The sequence below is a fragment of the Bombina bombina genome, chromosome 2 (genome assembly GCF_027579735.1).
Source record: "Bombina bombina isolate aBomBom1 chromosome 2, aBomBom1.pri, whole genome shotgun sequence".
NCBI classification, from domain to species: Eukaryota; Metazoa; Chordata; class Amphibia; order Anura; family Bombinatoridae; genus Bombina; species Bombina bombina.
In genome coordinates, this window is record NC_069500.1 from 596,116,565 (window position 1) to 596,134,271 (window position 17,707).

The 17,707-nt window shown below is 36.8% G+C and overlaps 1 protein-coding gene across 2 annotated transcripts in view; it reads left to right on the top strand.

The window, feature by feature from the left end:
• Nucleotides 1-17,707, top strand: part of ZFAND5 (zinc finger AN1-type containing 5) — an 86,404-nt gene that overhangs the window by 9,176 nt on the left and 59,521 nt on the right. For both annotated transcript variants that reach the window (XM_053702504.1, XM_053702503.1), the window contains 2 exons: nt 4,825-4,981; nt 11,397-11,505. In XM_053702504.1, coding sequence (XP_053558479.1) covers nt 4,834-4,981; nt 11,397-11,505 — 257 coding nt within the window. In that variant the 5' untranslated portion in view covers nt 4,825-4,833. The remainder of the gene's footprint in view (nt 1-4,824; nt 4,982-11,396; nt 11,506-17,707) is intronic.

Consider the following 17,707-nt stretch of genomic DNA (forward strand, 5'->3'; position numbering starts at 1 on the left):
TGAGCACTTTTACTAGAAGCATTTCTATTCAAAGATTTTTTTGAAAGTTATCTGTGCATTTAAATTGACTGGAATGTCCCTTTTAATGTCTTAGCCCATGCTTGCATAGCATCTACAGTTACCAGCATGCCACAGATTTACAAATGGAGCTGCAGTGCTACATTAAAAAAATACATTGGTTGCTGGGCAGTATGGTGGTATAGAAATAAATGGTAATGCCAGGACCTACATTTTTGTCTTGTGCTCATAAGTTTATATACCCTGGCAGAATTTATGATTTCTTGGCCATTTTTCAGAGAATAGGAATAACACAAAAACTTTTCTTTCACTCATGGATAGTGTTTGGCTGAAGCCATTTATTATCGGTCAACTGTGTTTACTCTTTTTTTTAAATCATAATAACAGAAACTACCCAAATGACCCTGGTGATTTTGGCCTGATAACATGCACACAAGTTGACACAAAGGTGTTTGAATGGCTATTAAAGGTAACCATCCTCTGTAACTAGTGTGTGTGTATATATAAAAGGACAATGAGTTTCTGGACTTTTGACAGACCCTTGCATCTTTCATCCAGTGCTGCACTGACGATTCTGGATTCTGAGTCATGGGGAAAGCAAAAGAATTGTCAAAGGATCTCATGGAAAAGGTAGTTGAACTGTATAAAACAGGAAAGGGATATAAAAAGATAAGAATGCAAAACAGCATTGTTCAAACTCAAAGAAGTGGAAAATGAGCGGTTCTGTTGAAACCAAACCACGGTCAGGTAGACCAACTAAAATTTTAGCCACAACTGCCAGGAAAATTGTTCAGGTGAAATACAGGACATGTGGTGTGACTTTCAAGATGGTCTGCATGGTTGAGTCACGAGAAGAAAGCCATTACTACGCAAATGCCGCAAAGTATCCCGCTTACAATACGCCAAACAGCACAGAGACTAGCCACAACCATAAACGCTACATTTGGAGAGGAGTCGTCAAGGTCTATGATGAAAGGTACAGCATTCCTACTGTGAAACACGGAGGTGGATCGCTGATGTTTTGGGGATGTGTGAGCTACAAAGGCACAGGAAATTTGGTCAGAATTGATGGCAAGATGAATGCAGTACGTTATCAAACAGAATGCCTCTTTTTCTACTTTATTAGAGTTTGAACACTGCTGATTTGCATTTTCAATTCGTTGGATATCTTTTTGTATCCCTTTCCTGTTTTATGCAGTTCAACTACCTTTTTCCCCACAGATCCTTTGACAATTCTTTTTCTTTCCCCATAACTCATAATCCAGAAATGTCAGTGCAGCACTGGATGCAAGGGTCTGTCAGGAGTCCAGAAACTCTGTGTATGTGTGTGTGTGTATGTGTATGTGTGTGTGTATATATATATATATATATGTATATATATATATATATACCATTCAAACCCCTTTGTGTCAACTTGTGTGCATGTTATTATATTCAATCTACCGATGGTTCTGTCACTCGGTCAGCTAATAGTCATGTGAACCTTGTTTTACAGTTAAGTTGCCCCATTGTAGTGCTAATTTTTGGATGCTAGGCTCCTTTTTAAAGATGCTGCTTCTATGGCAATCACATGTCACCTAAAGGCGTGGAAGACACCTTGATTTCAAATGGTTAATCCTCTTTCATGTAAGAGGCATTGTGTGTTGTACGGCATTAGCCTACATATAACAGGCCCCCTTATTGGAAAGATTTAACTTCCTTCTCTTTCCAAACCGGGGCCTCATCTGTTTTATTGGCTGTTAGTGCTGACGCTTAAAGGGACAGTATACACTAATTTTCATATAACTGCATGTAATAGACACTACTATAAAGAATAAGATGCACAGATACTGATATAAAAATCCAGTATAAAACTGTTTAAAAACTTACTTAGAAGCTGTCAGTTTAGCTTTGTTGAAAAGGTAGCTGGAAAGCCCACTGCAAGTGGGAAATAAGACACTTTTCTGCCCTCCCCCTTCTTTTGCATATGAAAAGACCCCTTACACAAACAGGAGCAAGCTGGAGAAGGTATACATCAGTACTCACATAAAACTTTGGGGCTTGGTTAGGAGTCTGAAAATCTGAGCAATGTTATTTAAAAATAAGCAAAACTAAACATTTAAAAAAAAAAAAAAAAAACTTCATGGGCTATATAAATAGGTCATCTACAAAACATTTATGCAAAGAAAAAATGAGTGTATAATGTCCCTTTAACTGTGCTCACCCCAGTAGTTATTTATCTATATGGAACCCATGAACAAACGTTACATATTGTTGGCTATTCACAGCCAGACTGCAAGATAAGAGGTGGACTGCAGAGTCTTAAAAATCAACCTATATGCTTACCTAGGTTTAGCCTTTAACCTGCCACACTCGCTAGAAATTAGGTAATTTCGCTGCATCATATGTGAACAGGTGATCTCAGTAGAAAGTGTAGTACCCTGCGCTTTCAAATAACTGGTCCCTTGTTTCATGCACAAATGGGGGGGGAGACTTTATTATTGCACCACTGCAAACAACTAGCTGAACACATTTTGTTAAGATTGTCGAGAGACATGTAACTATCAATCAGCAGCTAGCTCCCAGTATACATTGCTGCTGTGGAGCTGTCTTTGACCTCTATTCTGTCCTTTTAATTGCTACTGCAGGTAATTGCTATAAGTGGCAAATTGGCATAAGACCCCTCGTTTGAATAGGCAGACTTTCTTGTTTCTGGTGCTATAAAGTGGAAGACTATAGTCTCCTTTCCTGGCTACAGTGTGGAGGGGTTGGGTGGTGACAAGATCCACATTGGTCAGCTGATCCCTGAGGGCACAATGTCACCCTCACCATTGAAGCAGTCAATGTTAATGTCCATTTAAAAAAAAAAGTCAAAGCTTCCTTGAAAAGGACTATGATGTTACTACTACCGATTTTTAATGTAAATTTAAAAGGACAGTCTAGTCAAAATTAAACTTGCATGATTAAGATAGGACATGCCATTTTAAACATTACAATTCACACATCAAATTTGCTTTGTTTTCTTCGTATTCTTAGTTGAAAGCTAAACCTAGGTAAACTCATATGCTAATTTGTAAGCCCTTGAGGGCTGCCTCTAATCTCAGTGCATTTGATCGTTTTTCCACAGCTAGAGGCGTTAGTTCATGTGTGCCATATAGATAACACTGTGCTCACTCCTGTGGAGTTGCTTATGAGGGGGCACTGATTAGCTAAAATGCAAGTCTGTCAAAAGAACTTAAGGGGGTTGATCTTGATAAAGCCCAAGGGAGGGCGAAACGCGTCGCTTGCATTTGTGACACTGTGACTTTGAAACAGCAAGGGATATTTCAGTACAGCCTGTACTGCAACTTTAAACCCGGGTTACCAGCATTTTTGAATATCCCAAGGTGAGGGATAACTTGTGCCCCACTATTGTATTGGATCATTAAACATACCTACAGCAGCCAAGTCTGCCTTCACAGAAAGTTCCCACCAGGACACAGCAATCAGCTGCTTTTCCTTTACGCTGCTGGAGCAGCGAGTAACACCCTGAGAGGAGCCGATGAGAAGCCTGTGACGTCAGACGCCGACTCACATGTGCAGAGGTTTGCACACTTCTATCTCCAGGAACGGCAGTTACTGCAGCCGCGGTCCAAGCCTTGACCGAAGGATTTCTTCCCCTCGGTAACACCCTCTGAACACTCTCTTGACTTACGGTACAGTAAACTGTATCTATTTGTGGTGCAAGCCGTTATTTTCTTTCCACTGTTCCAATATCGATATTCATTTGCATACGGCCACCTGCACTGTGTTGATACATATGAACTTGGTGCTTGTCTTTTAAGTTTTATTTTATGATATCACTGTTATGCCATATCTTTTAATTATCATTTTTATGCTATATCTTTTTTATGTCATAGATTATCAATTAGTATCTGCATTATTCATCATTTATAGGTTTTAACCTGTTTTTTCATCAGGATTTTTTCCCAGTTGTATTTACATTACAGGGAGACGTCCCTATTTTTAGTGTATATATTTGTGTATCTTATTCTATATGTTTATTAAATTTTCACTTCAATTCCTTATATGGTGTGTATACTTTCAGCTTGTTAGCGCACTTTCTCTATCTTGAAGCTTTGGCTTCGCTATTTGGTTATTAACTTGTATTTGATACATACAGAGATTGTATCTTTAGAGTAGTGTTTAGCAATACCTTCCTTTAGCGCGCACTAATCCACCCAATTTGATTTGTTTCTAATCTCAGTGCATTTGATAGTTTTTCCACAGCTAGAGGCGTTAGTTCATGTGTGCCATATAGATAACACTGTGCTCACTCCTGTGGAGTTGCTTATGAGGGGGCGATGATTAGCTAAAATGCAAGTCTGTCAAAAGAACTTAAGGGGGTTGTCTGCAGAGGCTTGGATACAAGGTAATTACAGAGTTAAAAAAGTATATTATGTGTGTGTTGGTTATGCAAACTGGGGAATGAGTAATAAAGGGATTCTATATTAAAATGCATAAATTGGCTTAAAGATTAATAAGTTTTAACCATATTGTATGTGTATATGTATATGTGTGTGTATATATATATATATATATATATATATATATATATATATATATATATATATATATATATATATATATATATATAGTGTGTGTGTGTGTATGTATATTATACACAAATGCACAGCTCAACTAGATAATGTGCTTACCATAATTTCCTTTTTAACTATGCATACCTTCTCTCCTCCCCCTTTTTTTTTTTTTGTGTGTATTTTTATATCTACAACTTATTTGGCTATGTTCCAGCTTCTAATTTTTTTCTTCTGGTCTCATTTACAGCATTAAGAAATGGCTCAGGAGACTAATCAGACTCCAGGACCTATGCTGTGCAGTACAGGATGTGGCTTTTATGGCAACCCTAGAACCAGTGGCATGTGCTCAGTGTGCTACAAAGAGCATCTTCAGCGGCAAAACAGTGGCAGAATCAGCCCAATGGGTAAGACAGTTTTATTTATCCATCCCCTAAAGCAGAGCTTTCCAAACTTTTCATGTTGGTGACACACTTTTTAGACCTACATCATTTTACGACACAGTAATTCAGTTGTACCGGCAAACAGGAGGTTAGCTAACTTGTTTTAAGAGATACAGGCACATACATAAATGATATAATAACAACATGTATTTACAAGTAACAGTATGTATGTGCAAGAATTAAAAAAAAGTTTAATAACACCAAAAGCTACTTACTATTTTAAGGGGGTGTATAAGGTTGATGGGATGAACAGTTTCTGAATATTTGGTGGAATATTAGATAAAGACACTCGCATTTGTAAGCTTCCACTTCCTATCCATATATCAAGAGCAGGAGCAGCAATGCACTACTGGGAGCTATCTGCAAAAAAAACCCCACTGACTTCAGCTCGGCATTTAAGCTGCTTCCCTGTTCCCTCAGAGCTCTGCAAGTCCGACTGACTACTGCTTGCGCTGCAAACACACTGCTGTCCCACTTACTGACTACACGTGCAGTCACAAGCCGATTGAGGAGTCCAAACGTGCAGTCAGGAACCAATGTGCCACCAATGGGAATAGTTTCAGTTCCCACTGAGCTGCACCAATAGGTTAAGATGATCTGCGACCCACTAGGTATCAATCGCATGTCAACCACGTAATATGCGTAGCAGGCAGGTGGAAAGTCGGAAACCAAAAAAAGAAATTAAAAAGAATTTTAAATTAAAAAAAAAATTGTGCTGAAGCAGAGATACACCTACACACTGCCGCCGACGCACTGTGTCCCGACACAGTTTGGAAAGCACTGCCCTAAAGTATACAATTCTGTCTTGTGAATAATTAATTGAAAATTTGTTTCATGTAACTGTCTGGAACCTTAGCATTAAAGGCCAAACTAGAAATGACGAAAGACCTACTTAGCTCTACTTTTGCATGCATCTTTTATTTATCCCACTAGATGCCTGTGTTTTGTAGAGGTGTGTGGTTTTTTTTTTTTAACATGGTACAAAAAAATTAAAATGTGTATATAAATATGCTCTTCAAATAATAAACTCCTGCAAGTAATCTAAACTACACTCAATATACATTGCAACTCAAGGGCCGCATGTGGCTCTGAGTACTCGTGTGTGTTTTTGTTTTCCTTAGGAAAAAGGTGAACTAAATATGGATGCTATTGGGACTTTTGGTGGGTGGGCAAACAAGGTGGGCACAACTCAAAAGAACATTGGGAAGAGAACAGCAGCCATAAACCAGGCCCTTTTCTAGTGTATGTTTTTAGAAAATATATAATTGTGTGCTTTAAGCCATACATTTTTATTCAGTCCTTCAGTTTTAGGGGGGGAAAAAAGTGCTTGAGTGCTGTAAACTAGTGTGGTTATCAACTGTATGTTGGGGCTTGTCAGATTTGTTTAAAAACTCTAATTTGACTCAAGTTGTAGATTTCATAGTGTATGTGGACAATAACTTGCAGAGCCAGACCTATGGCCTCTATAGCCCTTAATGTATGTCCTGCCTTGTGCCTGTGCAGCACCGCTTGTTGGGATTGCATCTGGGAAAAGAGAGATGATGAAAGTGCTGGTCCTGGCTGCCAAACAGACTGAAGGCAGACACGTATATGACAACTTGCAGTGCTCTCCATAAAAGCAAGGGAAAGTGGAGCAGCACCCTAGGAGGCCCAGACCTCCCTCTTAACCATCACTGCCTCCAGTGTGAGTTTGGCTGAAGCCTTATTTAAAATGTTTATATGAAATGTACAAACACCTTTATACCTTAAGCAGTTGGTCAGTCTGTGACGTGACCTGTCTCTGACTGCTGTGTGTAAGGACAAGGAGCAGCAGGTGGAGAGTGAGATTGGTGACATCTGAGGTAATGTGTAGGTACTACAGACAGATTACAGCTACAGAGTTATAACGTGAATGCATGTCACGGGAACATGCACTTACTAGAGACAGTGCAATGCGCACTAAGAATTCTATTCTATTAGGCAATACTAGTCTGGAACTTGTTGAAATTCTGCCTCCTAGATTTTGAACAAATCTGTCAAGCCCTGAGCTAGTTTTGTGTGCCTAAATCTATAGGTCCCGCTACTAGTTATTAAAGTGATGGTAAATACTAGCGTTTTTCAAACACTTGGATTTACTAGTGCTACAAATGAAGAGGGATTTCAGTAATAAAGTATAAAAAAAATAAAATTATAATGCTAAAAATTCCTTTATTTGCAGCAAATGTATACCGAGCTGAGCACCTCCAGTTGTCCACAGCAAAAAAGGTTTCTCCTCAATGAGGTGGTATTTCCACCTTCTTAGCAAATAGTGAGTTTAGCCAGTCAGCATAATGCCGATTGGCCAGCAAGGCTATTGGCTAAATGGTGGAAACATCATTGGAAAAGAATAGCATTTTGTCGTGGGTGGCTAGAACTTGGCATAAACTTGCTGCAAATAAAGGTACTTTGAAAATAAAGGTTTTTTTTTTTTTTTACACTTAATGACAAAGTCCACTTTATTTGTAGCACTGGTAAATCCTAGCGTTTTTTAAAACGCTGGGATTTACCCTTGTTTAAAAAAATTCTACTTTTTAGAAAGTTTCCAATTGAATATATCACTTTAGATTAGTGGATGAATGATTTTGGCAATTGTTTTAAATTTGTTTAATTACTTGATATGGATAAGTGGTACACCAACTAATACAGGCATATGATTCTTTGGATGCAAGAGTTCAAATCAACTTGCTGGTCTGTCACAGACCAAGAAAGTAATATTTTACCACCACGCATTTATGTACCACCTTGCCACCAACACCAGGAACCTTAATCGACGTAAAACCCAAAATGTATTTAATGATTCAGATAGAGCATACATTTTTAAACAACTTTACAATTGACATAAATTTTGCTTTATTCTCTTGGTATTTTTTGTTGAGAGGCAATGCATTATTGGAACACATCAGTAAACCAGACATGTGCAACAATCAGCAGCTTGCTCCCAGCTACTAAGTCTACCTAAGTATACTTTTTCACCAAGGATACCAAGAGAGCCAAACAAATTTAGATAATAGAAGAAAATTGGAAAGATGTTTAAAATATTGTATGATGTATCTAAATCATAATGGAAATATTTTGCAGTGCATGTCCCTTTTTTAATGGGGAGTCATTGGTTATCCCTAGCTGATATATTTGTAATCTAGCTTTGCCATCATCTATATAAAAACATCTTTATAAACCTAAATTGCTACTGTTTACAACGGGTCTCAACAAACCATGTAGCCAGTGGCTCCTAACCTTTTTATGTTATTCTCCACACGCAAACGCACGGACTCTTAATTTTTAAACCTATTGGTCAAGCACTAGTTTAGAATATCTGTAGCCCATAATGAAGTTAAATGTTAGGCAAAATATAATTTGTATGAACAGTGGGTTGACAAACACAAGTAAACATTTCAAAGCCTATAGTCTAGACTCTTCAGTCAGCTTGCACCCTAAATACATTTTTGGTTTATCTCAACATTCCCTGTTGCCTCTCTGAGAGGGGGCAGGGTTGAAAATCGCCCTCTTTATAATGAGAATAAACCTGTCCCTAAAACATGACTGAGATTATAAGACCTACAGGATCCTCTTGAATTGTGCTCTCGCTTATAGTTTAACTGCCAGGGTGCTTGTGACGTTTAGTATAAGAAGGTACAAATGCTAGCACTTGCTGGTCTTCCAAATGTGCAATTTTAGTCTTGTCACGTTTCAGGAACAAAACATCTGAGGAAGGGGAATTATCTCAAGAGGTCACAAGTATAAAACTACATTTGTTTGGAAGACTACTATAAATCTGGATATTAGAATAATGGGCTTATATCTGTATGTATTGTAAATTTCTAAAGGCCTGAACAACTTAGGAAGTGTAGCTGGCTTCTGTTGACCATGCTCATAATTGCAGTTTTTTAAAAAAACTTTTGACTGCAATATATGATCTTATAACTGGTTTCATGTCTGTAATGTGTTTTACTCTAGTAAAGCTTGTATGTAAATGGCCAAGAGTATTGTTCTTACAAAAATGATTTTCACTTTAAAATACCGTTTGCAGATGGATATATTCAACAGGTTGTACTCTCTCTCTAGATTTGAAGGGAAAGTAAACATAAAAATTTACATAATTCTGTAGAATTATGTAACATCCTAACAACCCCTTCAAAAACAAAAGGAGATTTTGTGATGATGAGCCATACTTACCTTCCGTTCCTTGCCAGCCTCTTATGATTCTTCCCCCCCCCCCCCCCCCCCCCCCAAAAGCACGTCACGGCCACACTGTCTAATCATGACCATTAGGAAATTATTTCATATAACTTTTATACATTTTAGTACCATCATAAAGAGATTATAGTTATTTAAAACAACAAATATTGCAGTACTGTACTATTTGCATTTTAGAACACAAATCCTACCAAAGACACTGGAAGATTGTGACTTTGACAGGGTGATTTTTTTTTTTTTTTTTTTTTGATTTTTTTTTTTATTATTATTTTTCCCCTCACAGTGATGCAGCATAACTGTTAAAAGCTAACATGAAAAGATCAACTGAACATCTCTATGTAAAAAGGAAAGTTATTTTACCTCTTTTTTTGTGAACGGTTATACTTCAGCTGCTGTACAAGTTTGGGGGGGGGGGGGTCATGCATTGGTTTGCTATGATCTCATGAGATTTTACTGAAGTTGTGTGAGATTTCATATTAAACTTCCTTAAACTGAATAGGAAATAACATGACTGTGCCTGCACATGCCAGATGCACACTCCCTTGCAAGTCCTGGGACTAGCATCCTGATTGACTGCTTAAAGTCTCTTTTAAAGTGGGTTATGTAATTTTGAGTTAAAATATCTTCATTTTTACATAGAAATGTTCAGGTTATATATTTTACATTAATTTTTTTTTTTTTTTTTTTTTCATGATTCAGAGCATACACTTTTAAACAACTTTTCAATGTTTCTGGTTATCCTTTGTTGTAGGGCAGGAATATAAGTTCAGGAGTATGCATGTTTGTAGTACTATATAGCAGCACTTTCTTCCAATGTACAAGAACACTAGATGGCAGCGCTATTTCCTGTCAAGCATTGCTCCAGGCATGTGCACGCTACCTATATAATATCTCTTCAACAAAGAATAACTCTAACAAAAAGCAGATTTGACAATGGAAGTAAAAATTGTATTCGCTATCTGAATCATGAGGGAAACATTTTGGTTTTCATGTCGTTTTTAAGGAACTATGTAATAGAGTTTACAATATTTAGGTTGATTAACAACTTTTGTCGTACAATGCCTCTTTGCATGGAGCTATACACATACTTCTAACAACTAGCTGAAAGACATTTTGTTCTTTATTTTCTCTTGTACAGGGGTTAAAAACCTAGTTTAACTCTCCCAGCAGGCTTGTTCTCATCAGTCCTGAACAGGTCTTGGGTGGTGATTAAGTAGGCCTTTAACCGCTTCGGGGTTGCTGTATGTTAGAATGCTCCTCAGTTGGAGTGTATGGTGAAACCAGTCATTTTAAAGGGATTAAACTTGATGCAAATAACGCATGTAATTTTTAAAAAAAAAAAAAATTATTTTTTTTTATTCTATTTTCAAATGTACTTTTTGTTCTCTTGGTATCAGTTGTTGAAAATATGTACATATCCCTCACTACTGGGATCTAACTGGTGATTGTTGCCTGTACACATTTGTCTCTTGTGATGTACTCGCTAGATTTGTACAGCTATTTCTCCCTGTAGTGCATTGCTGTTCCTTCAGCGGGTGTTAACAGAAGTAAATTGGAAAGTTGTTTTTAAAAATGTGTTCTGTATCATGAAAGAAAAAAAAAATTGGGTTTCATGTCCCTTTTTAAAATCATGATTGCTGGCAAAATGTATCTGATTTTAAAATTCACTATTGTGCATTTCTGTTTCCATTGGTTTTGAAATGCAGGCCTTTTGTGATCTAGTTCTTTATTGACCTTATTAAAATGTATGTATACAAACTATTGGTCTGGCTTTCAGGTTATGACCTTTTTGATTTGTGATAAAGTAACTATTTTATGACCTTTTTGATAAGAGCACTTGTTTTCAAACCTGTCCTTAGGCCACATTTTGAGGATATCTGAACTAGAGCACAGGTGAAATAATTGGCTGATTAGTAAACATGGTTATTTCACCTGCTCTCATCCAAGGTTATCCAGAAAACCTGGACTGTTGGGAGGCCTGAGGAAAGGTTTGAAAACCAGTGGATTAGAGTATTTCATGGAGTACTCTTGTTGTTTGAGAGCATAACTTGCAAATATTACCTCCCCCCCATAGTGTGATGTCTATTACGAATGTGGATGATATCACTAGAGTATTGCTCTTTATTTGATTTATAGTGGTTAATGCTTGTAATTTCTTCTTCCCTAGGCACAACTAGTGGTTCAAATAGTCCTTCAGCTGAATCTGCATCTGTACAGAGAGTAGAAACTGCTTTGAACATCTGTGACGCTGCTAGCTGCCCATCAGACAAATCAAGGTAAAAGTAAAACTGATCTGTATGAGAATGATTGTATGATTTCAAATATTCATGTGTGTCTACATGTTAAATATTTTAAAGGGGCATTCTAGTATAAAAAATGTTTTTGTGGTGTCGTGGTTTGTTGGTTTTTTTGTTTGGGGTTTGTGTGAGTTTGTTTTTAGCCCTTGCAAAGGGGTTAAAATAGTCAGCTGTAATCCAGTGACACTCCAGATGAGGAATTGGAGTACAACTGGCACGCTAATTTATTATAAGGAGACGCACTGGCTGCATCGACATCTGGAGCAGAATAGGGTGTTCTAGAAGTGCAACTATGACTGTTGTACATAAAATAAGGAAATTTGTTTAAATATGCAGTGCAGTAACAAAGTTGAGCATTTTATTTTACACTAGAATGCCCTTTTCTTTCATGTAATTGGCAAGAGTCCATGAGCTAGTGAGGTATGGGATATACAATCCTACCAGGAGGGGCAAAGTTTCCCAAACCTCAAAATGCCTATAAATACACCCCTGACCACACCCACAATTCAGTTTTACAAACTTTGCCTCCTATGGAGGTGGTGAAGTAAGTTTGTGCTAGATTTCTACATTGATATGCGCTTCTCAGCATTTATTTGAAGCCCGGAGTACAGTGAACGTCAGAGGGATGTGAAGGGAGTATCACCTATTGAATACAATGGTCATCCTAACGGGGATCTATTTCATAGGTTCTCTGTTATCGGTTGTAGAGATTCATCTCCTACCTCCCTTTTCAGATCGACGATATACTCTTACCATTACCTCTACTGATTCTCGTTTCAGTACTGGTGTGGCTATCTGCTATATGTGGATGAGTGTCTTTTGGTAAGTATGTTTCATTTATTTAAGACACTCAGCTATGGTTTGGCACTTTGTATATAAAGTTCTAAATATATGTTTATACTTATATTTGCCATGATTCAGGTTTATCAGTATATTTCCTTTTTTGCAGACCGTCAGTTTCATAATTTGGAAATGCAATAAAAAATTTACCTGAGGTTTTCAAATTGATTCTTTTTTCTAAATTGCGGGCTGTATTAGGCTCGCGTGAGCGAAAAAATGCTATAATTTGTTGCGTCATTCTTGGCGCGAGACTTTTTGGTGCTAGTATTAAGTTTGTTTAGGCAAATTCGTCATTTACGGCGTCTTATTTGGCGCCGAGTCTTTTCACAAGGTTGCGTCATCTATGGCGCTCATGTTTGTTGCAGACGTTTTTGTCGCAAAAAAATGTTTTCAGTTGTGGGCGTCATACTTGGCGCCAAACTGTGTCACTATTTAAGTTGTAAAAATATGAAAAAAGGTATCGGTGCGCAAGTCTTACCCCTGCATAAACACTACTCTGTTCCCAAAATACAGTGTAGAAAAGATATGATAGAAAAATGTGTTAATGCGCATAAACAGCACGGGGATGATTACAAATATTAATGGCATACTATGTATGAATATAAACTAAACCTTTCTAAATGGCTATGGATAATATCTTAAAGATAATGAGTAGCATACTATGTATGAATACAATGATTTTAACAAACCTTAAATGGGTATTAGAAACAACAAAGTGCTGCGTATCTATAATATAAATACAAGCTAGATGCAAATTAGTGATACGTTATATCAAAAGATAAAAAATGGCATACTATGTATGAATAATGTTCACTACGTTGAATAGGAAGCAGAGTTCCGCTATATCAATCGATAAAGACTTGGCATACTATGTATGAATATAATTGCACTATCCTTATTTTAAAACTGAAAATAAACTGAAACAATGTGCTAAAAAATATATGTAAATGGAGTTTCCAATAAAACACATATATAAAGACTAAAAATGGACGCGATGTAGCAGCTATATTGATACCATTTATTATTAGACATATACGGAGATAATATATATATATATATATATATATATATATATATATATATATATATATATATATATATATATATATATATATATATATCTATATATATATATATATATATATATCTATATCTATATATATATCTATATATATATATATATCTATATATATCTATATATATCTCTCTATCTTTGAAAAATTCTTCTTAGACCTATGCGTCTGAATTCAATAAACGTTTCCAATAAGAAAAGTGTTTGAGTTTGCGCGAAACAAACTTTCATTCCTGTTAAATGAAGTTAATGTAGGACTTTTGTGAGACTTTTTTTCTTTTTGGGCCCAGTTCTTTAAATATCGTGGTGAGCGTTATAATTCTTGGAATAACATGAAGGTCTGAATAATAGTGTTAAGTCTAACCACACTGCCGGGCTGATGCACTCTGGAGTGCTTACCTGTTCTCTGATCGTCACTTACTCTGGTAGCACTAATGTCTCTACAGCTTGCGGCTAGTTGGTGACATCACACGCTACGTCCGAAGTTTTGAATAAAGTAGATCCGTCCGATATCCTTGCTCCTTAACTCTGCGCAGAGTATTCAGCTTGTGGAAGTAGTCCCACTTGTATCCTTTGTAATCCTCCGTACCCGTTGGTATTGAAAACTTGAAATATCTTTTTTATTCTGTCTTTTGTTTCACCATCAACGCGTTTCGCCACTCTTGGTGGCTTTATCAAGATGGTTTGATTTTGATAAATTACTTCCTTTATAAATGCATTAGTAGATTTTCATTGGTTAGTGAAAGCCTCATTTTCAACTTCTCTTTATTTAAGGTGGAATTTGTATGTAACTCTTAAGGTGGAGTTCTCATTGTTACACATCTTCCTCATTGTCTATGTATACAAATGAATCAAAAATGGTACATATCTTTAAGGATGGAATAAATATTTATACATCTCTCTTACAACTTAAAAAACTTAAGTATTTAAAATATCAATTTTGGTTAATAAAAAAAAAAAAAAAATTATATATATATATATATATATATATATATATATATATATATATATATATATATTGTGTGTGTCTAAAATACAACGGTCCATATTTGGCATCTAACATTATTGGTATTGTATACTCAAAATTAGCCTAAAGCAATCGCTGGTCCTTTTTTCTATGCCAGGGGCCTATTTTGTTTGCATTTCTTTCCCATTCCTTAAACTGTCATATGTAGCACTTTGCTATTTCCAAACCACTTTTTTTTCAAAATTAGCGCTAGTTACATTGGAACAATATCTTTCAGGAATCCCTGAATATCCCTTGACATGTATATATATATTTTTTTTTTTTTTTAGAAGACATCCCAAAGTATTGATCTAGGCCCATTTTGGTATATTTCATGCCACCATTTCACTGTCAAATACAAAAAATCGTTCACTTTTTCACAATTTTTTTCACAAACTTTCGGTTTCTCACTGAAATTATTTACAATTGGCTTGTGCAATTATGTCCCAAATGGTTGTAAATGCTTCTCTGGGATCCCCTTTGTTCAGAAATAGCAGGATTATATGGTTTTGGCGTTGCTTTTTGATAATTAGAAGGCCTCTAAATGCCGCTGCGCATCACACGTTTATTATGGCTAGCAGTAAAGGGGTTAATTAGGTAGCTTGTAGGGAGTTTGCAGGGTTAATGTTAGCTTTAGTGTAGAGATCAGCTTCCCTCCCCCACCCCACAATAGTTCCCGCCATCTTAAGTACTGGCAGAAAGTCTGCCAGTACTAAAATAAAAGGTATATTTGTTTGTTTTTTTTGTTGTTGTTGTGTTTTAGCATATTTACAAATGCTGCTGTGTAGAATCCCCCCCTTAACCCCCAATCTCAGGGATCCCCCATCAAACAGTTCTCTAACCCTCCCCCTCTAGCCTAATGGGCACCATCTTGGGTACTGGCAGCTGTCTGCCAGTACCCAGTTTAGTAAAAAAAAAAAAAATATGCTTTCATTTTTTGCCCTTTTCTGTAGTGTAGCTATCCCCCTTCTAATTTTTTTTATTAAATTTTTCTGTAGTGCAGCGGTTCCCACCAAAAGATCCCCAAAGTTGATGAGGCCATCTCTACTCTTGCTAAGCGTACTACTATTCCTACGGAAGACAGTACTTCTTTTAAAGATCCTTTAGATAGGAAACTTGAATCTTACCTAAGGAAGGCTTATTTATGTTCAGGTCATCTTCTTAGGCCTGCTATTTCTTTGGCTGATGTTGCAGCTACGTCAACTTTTTGGTTGGAAACTTTAGCGCAACAAGTATCAGACTAGGGTTATACCGATACTAGTATCGGTGCCGATACCAAGTATTTGCATGAGTACTTGTACTCGTGCAAATGCACCGATACCTCCAATTCCTACCCATATGCCATCTTGTGGCGTTTTTCAAACTGTATGTTCCCATTCCATGTTAAGCTGGAGTGAAGACTTAACTAAAAATTGTTCACTTCTGTTCTGCCAATAAAAATTGCTTTTATTTGTATTATTTTACGTCAGAGCAGTGCTTTTAAAAGCTGCTATTTTACAGCTGGAAGCCTCTCATCTTGCACAATTATGCTCAAAATATACTGTACTCTGAGGAACACCCTTAGCCAGGGCTGGACTGGGAATAAAAAGCAGCCCTGGAAAAATATGAAGACCAGCCCTATTTTCTGTTTAGTCAGTAGAATACAAATGCCCCATTTTTCTCAAAGGGGATTACTGGGATACTCCTTCCCCAATATTTTCAGAATTAAATTATACGACTTTGTATTAAGTACAAGTGTCAGATTTATCTGTTATATAGGCACCCTACAACCCAATTGCATCCAGTAATCGCCCCTTTAAATTGTAGCTTTTCAGTCCCAGCTGCTGCAGCTGTTCTTTATTGTTGTTATTTATATATGTTGTTGTAATAATTTTATTTATAAACCTGTTCTATGAACTTTGTGACAACAAGCACATAAAACTGTTTTATTATTTCATAATGTCTTTTGAGATACAGTTCATAATTATAAAGAAGCGATCTTAAATCATCAGTCTGTATTGTGCTTGGTAAACTGTCATGAAATTAAAAAAGTATCGGTGAGTATTTGAAAAAAAGTATTGGTACTTGTACTCGGTCTTAAAAAATGGTATCGGTGCAACCCTATATCAGACCATAATATGTATAGCATTGTTAAGTAAATTCAACATGCTAATAATTTTGTTTGTGATGCCATTTTTTATATCATCAGAATTGATGTTAGATATATGTCTTTAGCTATTTTAGCTATAAGAGCTTTATGGCTTAAATCTTGGAATTCTGATATGACTTTTAAATCGACGTTGCTATCTTTCTTTCCAAGGTAATAAATTTATTTGGTTCTCAGTTGGATTCTATAATTTCAACTGTTACTGGGGAGAAGGGGGCTTATTTACCTCAGTATAAAAAAATCTAAGGGTAAATTTAAAGCTTCTAACCGTTTTCGTTCCTTTTGACAGAATAAGGAACAGAAATCTGATCCTTCCCCTAAGGAATCTGTTTCCAATTGGAAGCCTTCAGTCTGGAATAAATCCAAGCCATTTAAGAGATCTAAACCAGCCCCCAATTCTGCATGAAGGTGCGGCAGTCATTCCAGCCCACCTGGTAGGGGACAGACTAAAATTTTTCAAGGATGTTTGGATAAATTCAGTCCAAAATCATTGGATTCAGAACATTGTCTCCCAGGGGTACAGAATAGGTTTCAGAGTAAGACCGCCTGTGAGAAGTTTCTCTCACGCATTCCAGTGAACGCTGAGAAAGCACAAGCTTTCCTGAAGTGTGTTTCAGACCTGGAGTCTTCTGGGGTAATCGTGCCGGTTCCTTTTCAGGAACGGGGTCTGGGGTTTTATTCAAATCTGTTCATTGTCCCAAAGAAAGAAAATTCATTCAGACCAGTTCTGGATCTAAAAATCTTGAATCGTTATGTAAGAATACTAACATTCAAAATGGTGACTAAGGACTTTTCTGCCTTTTTGTTCAGCAAGGGCATTATATGTCCACAAGACTTACAGGATGCATATCTTCATATTCCGATTCATCCAGATCACTATCAGTTCCTGAGATTCTCTTTTCTAGACAAGCATTGCCAATTTGTTGCTCTTCCTTTTGGCCTAGCGACGGCTCCAAGGATCTTTTCTAAGGTTCTCTGTGCCCTTCTCTCTGTAATCAGAGAGCGGGTATTGCGACGTTTCCTTATTTGGGCGATATCTTGGTACTTGCTCAGTCTTTACGTTCTGCAGAATCTCACACAAATCAACTAGTGTTGTTTCTTCAAAGACATGGTTGGA